This window comes from Pleurodeles waltl, chromosome 6, assembly GCF_031143425.1.
Source record: "Pleurodeles waltl isolate 20211129_DDA chromosome 6, aPleWal1.hap1.20221129, whole genome shotgun sequence".
Classification (NCBI taxonomy): domain Eukaryota; kingdom Metazoa; phylum Chordata; class Amphibia; order Caudata; family Salamandridae; genus Pleurodeles; species Pleurodeles waltl.
The window spans coordinates 319,343,237-319,357,529 of NC_090445.1; the positions used below are offsets into that span (position 1 = coordinate 319,343,237).

General features: G+C 41.4%; 1 protein-coding gene across 1 annotated transcript in view; it reads right to left on the minus strand.

Moving 5' to 3' along the window:
* Nucleotides 1-14,293, minus strand: part of EMC9 (ER membrane protein complex subunit 9) — a 70,281-nt gene that overhangs the window by 26,768 nt on the left and 29,220 nt on the right. Inside the window, exons 2-5 of the mRNA XM_069238133.1 lie at nt 11,585-11,791; nt 10,173-10,249; nt 8,185-8,254; nt 4,871-4,965 (exon numbers count right to left, since the gene is read on the minus strand). Coding sequence (XP_069094234.1) covers nt 4,871-4,965; nt 8,185-8,254; nt 10,173-10,249; nt 11,585-11,788 — 446 coding nt within the window. The 5' untranslated portion in view covers nt 11,789-11,791. The remainder of the gene's footprint in view (nt 1-4,870; nt 4,966-8,184; nt 8,255-10,172; nt 10,250-11,584; nt 11,792-14,293) is intronic.

A 14,293-nucleotide genomic window follows, 5' to 3' on the forward strand; every position in this document is an offset into this window, starting at 1 on the left:
ACAGACCAAATTTTATTAACCTTCCACCTGATTGTGAACCCTATGTCATAGTCCTTTCGAACATTCCTCCCTTAGACCCAATAGCAGTGAACTTCCGTGAGGAATCACAGGATTCTCTCAAACGGAAATCAGTTGCCTGGTTAAACAAAAATTGTGGTTTCCCCCCACACCTATCCGATCAAATACTGTCTACTAGGCGGATACCATGGATCGGAAACGCAAGGAAAAAATGTAAGGGAGACTGTGTAATTGTTAATTTTAGGCACCCTCAACATGTTGCGACTGTCCTTCTTAGAGCAGCCTCCTTGGATATAAAGGAATCTGACGTGGGTGTGCATCCTCTGGGTTATTTTTATCGACACTTAGCCAGTACATCAGAACCTTCTAAAAAACACAGACCCTTGACTATTAGAAGAAACACTAGCTCTTATACCCCAACTGGAAATAGCTTTTCGGTACTGAGCACTTTGGACGAAAACGATTGACTCCCACGAGCAGGGGATCCCATCACAGAAACGTTAGTATATACCCAGACGTGGGAACAAAAACAGAGTATAGAAGATCTTGAACCGGAACTCATAGTACCCTCGAGTCCCAGAAATACAAGGACAGTTAAATTGGTAAGCAACGTTAAATCCCCTTATTCTATTTTAAGTAAGACAACTAGTTCGGGTGTACCGGATAAGTGCCTCTCAGTGACCATGGAGGGTAAAGACACTAGTAAAGACACTAGTAAAAACTACAACCAAGATAAAGAGCCAAACCCCTTAGTTGAGCTGGAGGATGTTACAGAAAAAGACAACCTACTTATAGTATTAGATCCTCCCTGTGTAAAAGGAAAATCAAGTATTAGACTGATATCATGGAATATAGCTGGCTTAGCAAGGAACCTTGAGGATGTGGTATGGTGTTCCTATATTGAGAACTACGACATCATACTCCTACAAGAAACCTGGATGGTAGAAACCCCCCATAGGCTGGGGTATAAAACCTATTGTTCCCATGCTATTCCATCAACTAGAGGGAGAGCCTCAGGGGGACTGGTCATCTGGGTTAAAGTGACCCTAGAAATAGATGTCACCCCGCTACCCATCCCCTCCCCGGACCTACTAGGCCTTAAAATCAAAACAAGAGGGAAAGAAACTATACATCTAATAAATATATATAACAGACCGTTCCCTTCTAACAAGGAATCAGAGGTAATAGAACTCTTGGACTCCGTTCTAGACTCATTAGGAGATAATGCTTGTTGGTGGAGATTTTAATTGTAAATATGAGCCTATCCCGGGGTTGGAAAAATTATTCGACGATCAAGATGCTGCTAATGACATCCTGCCCTTAAAATCTGTAAGTGCAGCTAAAGGCACAAAAGCCGCCTTACAGATTTTACAGTTGACTGTGGCGCATGACCTAAGGGCCTGTAATGGTCGATTTCGTTCAGACAGACCAGCAGCCCCAACCTATTTTAAGGGAAATTCCAGATCCCATATAGATTTTGTAATGGCTACCCGGAATATATGGGACCAAATAACCGACTTTAAGATAGACCATAGGACGGAGAGTGATCATTTTCCCCTCCTACTATGGCTGGATTCTCAATCATTCATTATTAAATCCAAAGAAGAGACCCTATTAAATACCACGGTCGCGGAACTAGAGGTAACTAATAACAGGCGTGCCCTAAGATGGCCCTATATCTTGGGAACCGAAATAACGCTGATAAATATATACAATGTATTTACTGAAACGGTAGGAGGCCTTCAGACAGCATTAGTGGGAACACAAGGTGTGCTTGACATACATCTTAAGCTGGTAGACGCATTAACCCCACTATTGAGCAAAATCTATAAAAAAGATGGTAATAGGAAACGGAATGATCTTGAGTCAGCGAACCCATGGTATAATAAAGACTGTCGTATAGCAAAATCAAGACTAATCCAGGCAGTAAAATCCGGGAACAGCTTGGATATAAAAAACAATAGACTAGCCCACAAAAAAACGTTGGCCCAAGCTAAAAAAACATGGGATGAAAATTTCTGGGAGGATCTCTTGAATGCAGCTAAGCTACGGGACCAGAGTATGTTCTGGAATCTAATCGCTAATGGAAATAAGCAGGGCAGATCAACAAAGGATATTTTCCTAGATGAAAATACTTGGTGCGACCACTTCACTAAGCTCTATGCTAACAAACAGGAGAATTTGCCCTTCGAGGACCATGAGACAAATTCAGAGATAAGTGTTGCTCCACTAACCTTTAGTTTAGAAGAAACTAATAAGGTTTTATTAGCTGTGAAATTGGGCAAAGCCCCAGGCCCTGATAAAATCCCCGGAGATCTTCTAAAATATGATGTGGATGTGTGGGGGCCTTACATAAATTACTTGAGTAATTCCATTGTGGCAGGCACACCAATCCCCGATTCCTGGAAAGGGGCAGAAATTATGACAATTTTTAAAAAAGGTGATCGCTACGATCCAAGTAATTACCGCCCAATAAGTTTAATAGACTCATTTCAAAAGATATATGCCAGACATATTTTAAACAGACTTTTAGATTGGATTGAAGAGACTAAAATATTAACCAAATATCAGGCTGGCTTTAGAATAAAAGTAAGTACGGTTGACCAGGTGTTTAGGTTCATGTGCATCTGTTGGAAGTATATAACCATAAGGAAGGGTAGCCTCTATGTGGCATTCATGGATCTAAGGGCCGCCTTTGACCTTGTTCCTCGCAATTTGTTGTGGTCTACATTAAGAAACATGGCGGTCCCTGGGGAACTACTTAAAGAACTTATCAAGCTTCACACAGGGAACTATGCAAAAATTAGGTGGGGAAAAGAAGGTGAGACCTCAAGGGCCATACCTGTAGACCGTGGTGTGCGCCAAGGCTGCGTGTTAGCTCCTACACTCTTCTCACTATATGTTAATGATATTCCAATCTATTTAAGGGATTGTGTACATGACTCACCGAAGCTAGGTGGCGAGCCGGTTACGGCATTACTATTTGCCGATGACACCATCCTCATTTCTCAAACTCCGAGAGGTTTACAGAATTTGGTGGATTCTTTCCAGAAGTATTGCGTGGGGAAGGGGCTAGAAATAAATCCTACCAAAACAAAGTATATGTCAATAAACTCCAAGAAATCCCTCAGGAATAATCTGTCCTTGGATAACCAAAAACTGGAACAGGTAGGGAGTTTCAATTATCTGGGGATGACGCTGGATAGTAACCTGTCCTGGAAAGGGCAGATGGATAAAAGCATTCTAGCCCTTAAACAAAACTCAATGCCTATTTTAAAAATACACGGAGCCAGTTACTCTAAAGCAATCTCACCAGCACTGGAAGTATATAAAGCAAAGGCCCAATCGACCGCCCTTTATGGTGCTGAACTCTGGGGCTTCCATTGCAATAACAACTTTGGAAAAACGGAAAACCATTTTGTACGAAGGCTACTTAAAATACCGACAAGAACCCCCCTAGTCCCTGTTTTCCTTGATATTAATCTTAAAAGAGCAGACTATCAAGCATTATTAAGACCATTGCTGTATTGGGTCAGGCTATGGGTAACCCCGGAGTTGAGTGATTACAAGAACGGATTGACTGAACTAACTCAGATAGATGGACATATGAATACCCCTTGGTTAAAATATGTATCTAAGTGGTACGAGAGATTAGGTTTATCACACCTATGGGAAGCTCCACAGAATATGACAACATGTACCAGGAAAAATGTAAAGGACACTTTTTGGTCTTATGTCAACGGAGAGCTACTGCATAGTTCATCGATTGGTACTCTGACTTTGAATTTTTTAAACATAAAAGATACACCTAAATTCGAACAATTTTTGGATGAGGTCGGCCCTCCTCTGGCAAAAACACTTTATTTACAGTTTAGGTACGGGGTCTTACAGATTAATGCTTACACATGCAATTGGGGAGGGGTAAAAGGTTGTGAACTCTGCACTCTCTGTACCTTAGGGGCTAAAGAAGACGTTGTTCATTTACTCTTCTTTTGCCCAGTATACAAGAAACCAAGGGATCGGTGGATCAAACCCGTTTGTAAATATGTGGGGGTCAGATCCTATAAAGAAGCAGTGCGCATATTTCAGTCCAATACTTCACAATTAGTGGTGTTTGGCACAAGCAGATTCCTATATAATGTGTACCTTATCAGGAATCGACTTGGTCACAAATTGTAACGCTTTGTCAGGTGGCCCGCTCATCCCTCTCCTTGCAAAGGTATATGATGCACTGTTTTATCGACAAGTTAATTAATTTTTTTTTTTTTTCTTTTAGTTCTGGCTTTTAATTATTTTATAAATTGTTATTTATATTTTTATACGCCTAATGATACTGCTTAATCATGGGGACATCCATATACTTCTTGCCAACTGTATGTATTGTATCTTATATTTTATTGTATAATGTATTTATGTATGTCGTATTTATTTCCTGTCTTGACTTTTATGGCAATATTTGCCGAAATAAAGTAACGAACGAACGAACAGTCTATGTATGGTGTGTTCTGGCCTCAGAGTGAAGCTTGGTTTTGCTCTCTTTTGCTAAAGGAGATGAGAAACACATTGGAAACAGAGAATTGGTTTGCTCCATTCAGTGTAAGGAAAACACACTAGGCAAGCAGACTGGGCCTAAAATCTTTCCCACCCACTAGATACGCAGGTTCTGGGGAATGGTACAGGAAGGTTGTTGCCAAGACCAGGATGTCAAAGATGATCATCACCAACTAACCACAAAAACGATCACCAGTGTTGTGCAGCATAAGAACACACAGAAAGCCTTGAATATGCACAAGTTGCACTATATAAAACCACTACCATGTACGTATCATGCCTCCCTTTATGCCCCACTCACAGGTTCTTGTCTTTCGGGAGCCAGCGTTTGTCCTTGTGCTGCAGTATAATAACTGGCGGCAGCAGAGGGTCAGGAGACAGGTGGCGGTTATCCAGCTGTGAAACAAAGATAGTGCTGGAGGTCAGAAACTCTAGCCAACAGTACAACACAAAAGATACCGAATCTACAGAAAGAAAGTGTTTAGACAGAATCTGAATACCCTGTTCACTGTTTCAGGAGTTCTGGGTGTGGACAGCTTTCAATCCAAGTTCCCATATTAAGTAGCAGCTGGGATTTCTGATGCATTACCACCCTAGGGGACTGTATACTCCAATGCCCACGCCCATTATCCAACCTGTACCACAGGTCAGACTGGAGGGAGTGACGATACTTGTATAGCACCTTTACACTGCAATTGTTTCATATCAGTAGGACTACACATCCCCTCAAACCTTTTCACTAAGTTTTAGTTAGAAATTTCTGAGTAGTGGACTGTAAGTGCACATGTCCTGCACTACTAGCAAAATGCAGTTTATTTCCAATCCTCATTCAAGTTAATCCTAAGGCTTATGCCAGGAGGGTCGGCTGGGGCTCCTATTTACCCCTCTTCTGCTACCCTCAACACATCAGCTGTCATGCTCGGGGTAAGTCTCAGGTGTTCACCTAGGCTAAAACGGCGGATCAGAGCCCTCACAGGTTCACTCCAAGTGTCGGCGAGGTCTACAGGTTCTGAGGATTGTTGCAATGTAATGCATTACAGTGTATCCCCCAAAGGAAGAGACTATAGAAGGTTCTTGGTTTAGTTTCCCAAGGATACTCATCCTTTAAGTCGTTTCCAGTGACCTCCACATAGCCCTAACGAACTTGAAGGCCAAATGATGTATTCATACAGTCAACACTCATACTCAAGTTTACATAATCTAATTCTAAATAAACTGGTATGGAACAATTCTTAAAGATAGAATTCTTGGGGAAACTATGGAGGTCCCCCTCTAAAGGTGAACAGATCACTCTCAAGGGTCTTGGAATCCATTAAGAAAGAGTATTGGTCCCAGCCTACGTTTACCGTCTTGGAACAATGCTACTGATCAGTGTTCTTTAAGCCCAGATAATTCACCCACCTAACTGGTATGTGACCTGGCAGGTCAGAACAATCACCCCAGTTCGAAAAGACAAAGGTTGTCCAATTTGTGTTACTTACCTAGAATTCTAGTCCACAAAAGGGGGACCTGGAATACTCGCTTAATCCATCTCTACTTGCACCAGATACTCTATTCTTATACCAAACTCGTCATTATTTATCTAAAGAGAAAATATGTTATCCCAACAGGTGTACACCTCGTTTCAGTTTTGCCCACTCAGTCAGGTTTAACAAGGAACCTGGGCTAAAGACTTGCGAAAATAATTATTGTTTTTGTCCAAGACCTAACATTCTGGCCAGGATTAGCTGCTCCGGATTCTCCTTTTGTCAAGGGTGAAGGTTTGTTTGAGACCTGCTGCTCCTTTAAATGCAGGAGTTTGGACACCACTATTTAAAGAAAAAAAAACAATGATGAGTAAAACACTTAGGATTCCAATGAAACTCTTTCAGGTCCTGTTGTGAACAAGGGAGTTAGCATTCACTTTGGTCTCTTGGTCACCTCCTGTTCTACAGTTCACTCCGAAGTAGCACGATCATACCTAAATATAGAAAAGATGTCTGTTACTTGGAATCTCCACAAGGTTCATGCAAAGACTCTTCTGGCATGAGGCAGTGCTAAATTGTGATGGGATCACAGGCCTTCAGAATCTCCTTCCCCTAGAATGTTTCTTTGAATTCCTCTGGGAAGCAGCAGATAAGTTTCAGACTGATCGGTTTCCAGTTTAGTTGGTGAATCTGAACCCAACAGAATTGGGTATGAAGTAGGAGGCTGGCATCCGCAGGCAAGCTTGGATGCCAATTTGCTTATGTAAACTTAACAGTGGATTACTGACCTTCCACCGTTCAAGCACCAACTGAGCATCACTTGACTGCATTTTCTGGTGCCAGAGGAAAGCAGTAGTCGCATGTTAATTGCATTCTTCTTTAAGGTCAGTTGTTTCTTTGCTCTTGGGGGCTATGCAAGCCCAACGGATGAGCTTCTTCTGTCTGGCAGGTAACAAGGCAGCAGGATTAGTCTAACTCCATTTTTTTGTCTGCTTTTTCTCATTGAGGAAACCATTTTCATCTTCTTTAATTGATGGTTTACGTACCCGTAGTTTGTTACATAAATTCCACTGTGGTTTCAGTTACTTCATTGGGTTTGCATGGTGAATGTTCTTGCAACCATTTCCTCCTTAGAAATGCACGCCTGTAAGCACTGGGACGTTTTCAATGGTTTTGAGTTTCACTTTTCTAGCCTTCCCATTTCAAATATGCTTGCTTCTCACATACTGTAATAAGTACCTATGTAATGCAGTATGTCATCCTCATGGCATATGCCCAGGCTATAGACAATCATAAATAAATCCCTTGAACAGCAAAGATTCCAGAGGAAGGACAAACCTGTGTTTCTCCTAAGCACTTGGGCTGCCCTCCCATTTATTTATATTTTTTAAATGTAGTGTCATTGATAACCTCCTCTGGTCTAGAACCGACACCACAAGACCTTGTCCTGGTTAAAGGTAAACAAGCCATGTGACAATTTTTGGGGGCGACTGCGCCTCTCATCTATGCTGGTCTAGATTATCTAGGAACGGCCATTCTTTAATCCGGGTTCAATGATGAGAAACCTCTCTTTACAGCTCGTTCTGAGGAGAACACTCTTTTTCACTAGTGTCATCCTCTCTCCTTTTCTCTGACTAGAGGACCCTACTGTTTGGGTTCACATTAGGCCCCTTCTTTCTTAATAAGAAGAGTACAGACTCTTGGGTGTCTACCTGTTTCTTTCCATAATTTACCAGCATAGTGTTTTTTTTACTTCCTTTCTCTGAATCTATTGTCTATCTCCAAATTCATAAAATCAAAGTCTACAATGCTCTTTTGTAGGTCGGGTTCCTGGTTTACTTTTACTGTTACATCCATTTAATACTTAACTTGTGGAACGTAAGCCCTCTTATCACCATCCTTAAGGGCATGAATACAGAGTACTACGTGGAATGTTGGGGCTACTGCTTTTTCCCAGTGGCATGTTTGGGAAGCTGCTCTCATTGGGTTGTGACGGAGATTTCATTTTCTCTTTTATTTAACCTTTATATTACAAGTCAATAAAAAAAAAACGTTGTCATCTGGAAAATGGTACAAAAAGCCCTCTGTGGAGACTTTTCTAAATACCCAAAAGTAGTATGTGAAATATGTAGCTGAGGTGACCTCTTACCGTTATCAGAATGGCATCATTGAAGTACTCTGAAAGGCGGCCTGCTGTCCGAAGAGCGACATTGCTGGCACTGTGTAAAAATGAAGAGGCAGTTTACATACGTACTCTGCATTTAAACCAAACACTATGTATGAAACTGCATATGAAACACTCATACACACAATACCCCGCCCACTGCTGGTGGAAGAGACAGGCTACTAGGAACACTGGGCAGGAAAGAGACACTGTGGACCAACTTTGTACACCAAATAGACTTAGACCTATGGAAGAGGTAGTTCGCATATAGATATCACATGAACCATTGATGGATACAAGATATGCTGGTATTATAGAAAGATATGTTACATGCTAGTACAAAGGAATATATTACACTACGCCCAGGGCATACTGTTTGGGGTCAAGGACAACAGGTTTTCATGTTTATTTTGTCCTTAGGACAATTAGGCCAAACCCCTTGCAGCACAAACCCTTTGGTTGCCAGTTTACAATACATTATGGATCAGGGAAGGGCATTGCCTGTGTGTCCATATGTTACTGCTGTTTGAAATTGTATTTATGGTTCATTGATGCAAAGCCTTTATTGTTTATTAGGGTGTTCTCTCAAAGGAAACAATGTAAGCTCGGACTGCATTACTGTTAGTGTTTCCAGTATAAAAATGTTTACACAAGTATGCAAAGTTTAAAAATATGAAGCTTTGTAAAATGTTCCCACAATGATCTCTGCTCAGGTACAAATATCTAGAGAAGCTTGAAATCAAGACTGATGATTTGTTGCTGTCAAAGTAACATTTTCTCAAAAATGCAACTGGTTAAAAAAGGTTTTGCTAAACTACTGTGAAATTTTAGGTACTATTTCTTTGAAGAATCATTTAGTAAAATGTGTGGATGGATGCTAGTATTTTCAATAAATATTCATAATGGAAAATCAGTATAACCAGTTTCAACAAGGATTATGGGAAGCATGAAAATAAACAAGCATTGGCAAACCCAATAGGTAGACATTGGTGGTCAGCCTTTTGTTTTGTCAATGTGTGTCTTGTTTTCACATGTTTTTTGTAAAACTTCATTGTTGCTAAAGCTGCTGGGCCATAACAATCATAACAAACACTGGCAAAAAGCAAAAAATATTTTTTTGGTCTCAAAAAGCACACATTTCCACGGCAGGTCCTAGTACTGAACAAAATTACTTTGTGTGCTGATATGCTTCTTGTGAAAGACCACAATGCTTTTACTCACAGTGAAGCCCGTTGACAGATAGATATAATTTTAATAATAACCAAAGGTCTTGGTCAATGCCAGAGCTAAATAGGGGCCCATTTCTTAAAGAAAAGCTAAAAAGTGCAAGCATAGTATATATGTCATTGCATTATTGCAGATTTACATCTTTCATGAGTTCACACATGCTTGCAAGGAAGTTGTTCTCCTAGAAAATATTTATGAACTGCATTTTAGCACTAGCTAATATACATGTGTTGATTTGTTCACACGGAAATCTGTTGAGCATTTACAAGTTCACTTTCCCTTCAGCCACATTTGTATTTCCCAACCCTGGAAGAAGTTTTATTTCTGCCTGTGTCAGGAGTAAACTTCCAACCTTTCTCTGTATGGGAAAGAATTAGAGATGAGCTGGTGAAAACCCCTAAAACAAGCAAGTTAGGTTTGCACAGACTCAAAAGGGCATTCCAACCCTAAAACTATTGCTTTCCACTACCTCCAGCCCCAGTATGTAGATCTGCTAAAAAGTGGCAAAATAAGGGAATTGCTAGTATTTAAACCTTACTATACCATCAGCTGTTGCATATTAAAAGAGGCTATTATAAAAACTCTTATATAATGTCACCACACTATATGGTGCCTTAGGGACAATTTTTTTTTTTTTTTTACAGGACAAGTAGATGTATGAAGCATCCTGTAACATGGACAGGTAGATATTTTATTAAATTCCATACCCCTGATTACACCACATATGAAAGTGGATAAGATCTTACTTTTTATCATCCAAAGCAGCATTTGCTTGATAGTAGCCGGCAAGGATGAGGTCCTGCTTCAAACTCCACAGATCAATCTGCCATGGAAAAAACAGCATGTGTTAGCAGATGGAAGTGCAGAAATATGTAACAAGAGAAGTTGTGTGAGGAGTGCACAGCACAATGGTGGAACAAGGGGGGAAAAGTTCAGTGACTCTATATGGAATAGATAGATTGATGTTAAGAAGAGACAGGCCATCAGTAGAGGGGATTAAGCAAGATGAGGATATGTGAGGGTGGTTGCTCTAAAGAAGTATGAGAGTGATGCATGGGCAGTGGGACGGTGAGGCAAGAATGAGGGATACAGATGTAGATCAGAAGAGATAATGTACGGTACTGGACTGCAGAGCATACGGAAGGGATAAAGTGGAAATCTGGGAGTGTTCTGAGTGTAGAGGGGTATTCAAATAATAGGGCAACACACTGGGTCATAGCTCTACAGAATAGACAGCATTACAGTAAGATGGAGATTTGTATGTGGTGCACAGCCCAATATTTCAAAGATCTTTGAAAGTCATGCACAGGATGAGGGTTCTATGAGAAATGAACAGGGTGAAAGTACAAGAAGCATGTAACTAATGGACAAAGGGGGAAGGGATAGAAGACAAAGAGGAAAGTTAGAAGGCATACAGCAAAGTAGGAATGTAGTACTGTACATTGGAAAATGGACCTCAGGAATGTGAAACAACTTTTCAGGGCGCTATTAACAGAGCACTGTCATATGTAATTTAGAACAGTGCTGGAGGTAAAATAAGCCAGACTGAGGAGGATCAAGCAAAATATGTCAAGTTGAGCAGGGTGCATGACCACAGTGATTGTGAAGGCAATTTGGTAAAAAAGGGCACCAGTGTCTGTAGCAAATCAGACTGAGCAGGGTAGAGGACTACCAGTACTGAGTCACGGTTTGAAGCTCTTGAGCACAGTGATACCTAGTATGGGGAATCTAGAGGTTTTGAGCAAAAGGCAGTAAAGGGCGAACAGTAAGGGTCAATCAGAAAGAAAGAGGGCGATTAGAAAAAGTTGAGAGATTTGTCAGTTATACAGCATGATACAATTGTGATGATCAAGGTGACCACAATAGTGACCAATGGGATGGCGTTGAGCAGGGAGATAAATGATAAGCAATCAGACTGGACGTAGCAGGGTGCAACTTGACAGGGGACAATCAAAAGAGGTCAAATAAAGTGACAACAACATAGGACAAGGTCCACTAAGGTGACAGAAACAGATGCTGATCAGAAAGGGTTGAGGAAAGCAATCAGTGATGGATCTTAGAAGTGGACTAGATGAGAAAGAGGAAACAGCTTCCAATACATGGTCTGCTTTAATTCTAGCATAGATCAATTATACTAGACCAGTCCCACCTAGCACACCTGGTTCAGAGCAACTTCCAACCCCAGGGACAGTGAGAGGTGGTTGTGAAAGAGAGGTACAGAGTCAGTCACACAAAGGCATTCTGCCCGTCCACCTTGAGGCCGGCGGGCAAGCAGCACCCCGTTTACTGCACCATAGGGATACCGTGCAGCATGGAGGCACATCTTAATATAGGCCTGTGAAGAGATCTCCAGTTCACCCATTTCCTGAAAAAAAGAACAGAAATAAATTAAAGGATAGCAATAGCTGTACAGTTTAAACTGGCACAATCCTCCTATGGGTCACATACATAACTGTCTATGGCAACACCATACAAGAGTTACAACAACAATTTACAAGAGTCTTTGGCCACACTACAGGTGTGAAATATGACCTTTTGATATTTGTCCCTAGGCAGTCTGAAGATATTTTATTCATTACTGTCAATTTTTAAGTACATCTGTGTTATCACTTCTGTGACTGAAGCTTTAGATTTTATGATACATTTTGGTTCTTTGCCATACTGTCTCTATTGTTAAACGTACTCAATAATGTTCTGATTCTGTTCGTATGTTTAGGTTGTGTCCCAAGTTGGACGTTTACAACAACGTGCCCTAATGATGGTCTGGCGGACCGGGTGGCCATAAGAGACCAAAACTTTGACGGTTCCTCCTCTTTAACACGACTTGCTGCATTACACTGCTCACCAGTCCTCATCATTGTTGGAACAAAGAAATTACTATATTGGATTACAGAATTATAAACCTATAGGGTTAAGAGGATCACACGCTTCCCTGTGATCTTGGGACTGGATTCATTTGAATACTGTTTGTTTGATCATCTGGGTGTCAGTGTTATGATGTTGATTGTTATCTATGTACTTTGTCCCTCTTGCTTTGCAACTATTATGATTCATAGCCTAAGTATACACTGTTCTAGTTCTTAGTCTGATGTTTGCAATGTTACCCAAGGCCTACAAAAACAAGCACTGCTAATCACATCCAACCCCACCTGCTAACACCTTGGAAATTGCAGATGTACAGGTATGACCGACTGAGGTCGGTTATTCCAGATCGATCACATCTCATTGGTGAACCGTAACTGCTCCTTTGAGATGTCCTTTCCTGGCTTGGGATGCAGCGCTCAAATGAGCTAAAGAGATGCACCCTGGATAGATGCTGGCTTTCTCCCCTTCTTTTGGCATTAGTCCAAAAGCATCCAAAACATCTCATTCAGCTCCAAAATATCCCTGCCTTGGCACCAAAACCAATAGATCAAACCCACTCCTCCTAACACCCATTGGCAATCTAAAATTTAAGAATGTGGGTGGTTGGGAATAGTGATGCACTCACTGATTAATTCGGACTGTAACGTCAATATTGAGTACAAGCATGTATAGTGTCCGGTGCTCAAGAGGGGAGGATAACCACCACTCGATAGAGTTATTTAACAGCTTTGAGTGCTCGAAGCTGTTAAAGAACCCTTTGGCAATCTATTGGCTGACTCAAATGTAAGGACAATGATCACATCTTCAGATTTATCAAATCGGATTAGAGACATGCCAACTGCACACACATATGAATGTATCTTTTACAATCTATTCGATACAGACCGCTTAAGTTCAACCTCTAGTCACGGACCAGTTTAAGCTAGAAAGAATGAGCTATCATTGCCTTCACGGTTCCAGTAAACATTGGCTGCACCCCACACCTGAATGACAAACACCTGGAACACTCCCAGAATAATACAAGCTTGTTAAACTGAAGCTGTTCGTTTCGAGCATGTTTCTGGAAGTATATTTCCCTAAATGTCGGCTGAAGTCCCACAGCTGAAGTAACCATGGATGGCAGCCAAAGCCTTCTAAACTCAAAGAACAAGACAACTTTCTGAATTACTTACCGTTTTAACACCAAAACCAAATATTCCATGGTAGAACAACTGGCTCAATAGGGTAAGGCGTCATTAACTAACTGACCTATTTGGATAAGTTACTTAGCCACGTGTCAGACTGGATCCGGAAACTTTTCAAGCAGTACCTCTGGCGCCTGAAGTAATGTTTGCAGTGCCTATATAGGTGTCACCCCAGTGCGCCGATAACAGATACTTTTTGTGACCTTTCCACACCAGAAGCGTGGAGCCATGACCTTTGTTGATGTACCAGTGTGTAGACACTAAGGAGGGTCAGTAAGGAATCTGCGGCTAGACAGAGTCTCTACCAGATAAGGCGTAACCAAATGTAAGCAACTTCTTTATTTGATAGAGACCTCTAACCACAGATTCCTTACTTTAGAATAGATACCCAAGCAATATCTGCCCGGATGTGGGTCTGCCAGCAGATGAGACCAAAAAGCCCTGTAGGGCAGAGCAGGCAAAGTGCCTGTCACGACGGACCAGACTGTCCAAGGAGTAATGCTTAGTAAACATGTGCAGAGACACCTACATGACAGGCTCACAGATGTCTAGGACACAGACTCCGCAAGCTAACGCAGTGGTCACAGCTTTGGCTCTGGTGGAATGAGAGCAAAAGCCCTAAGGGGGCTGCTTCTCAGCCAATGCATAGCAGATTTTATTGCAGAGCACAATCCATTGTGAGATGGTCCATTTCTGCATGGCTTTTCCTTTCTTTGCTCCAACATGCCCAACAAAGAGTTGATCGTCCACTTGGAACCCTCTGGTATGATCAATGTAGAACAACACTCTTTTCGGGTCGAGCAGTAGAATCTGTCTTT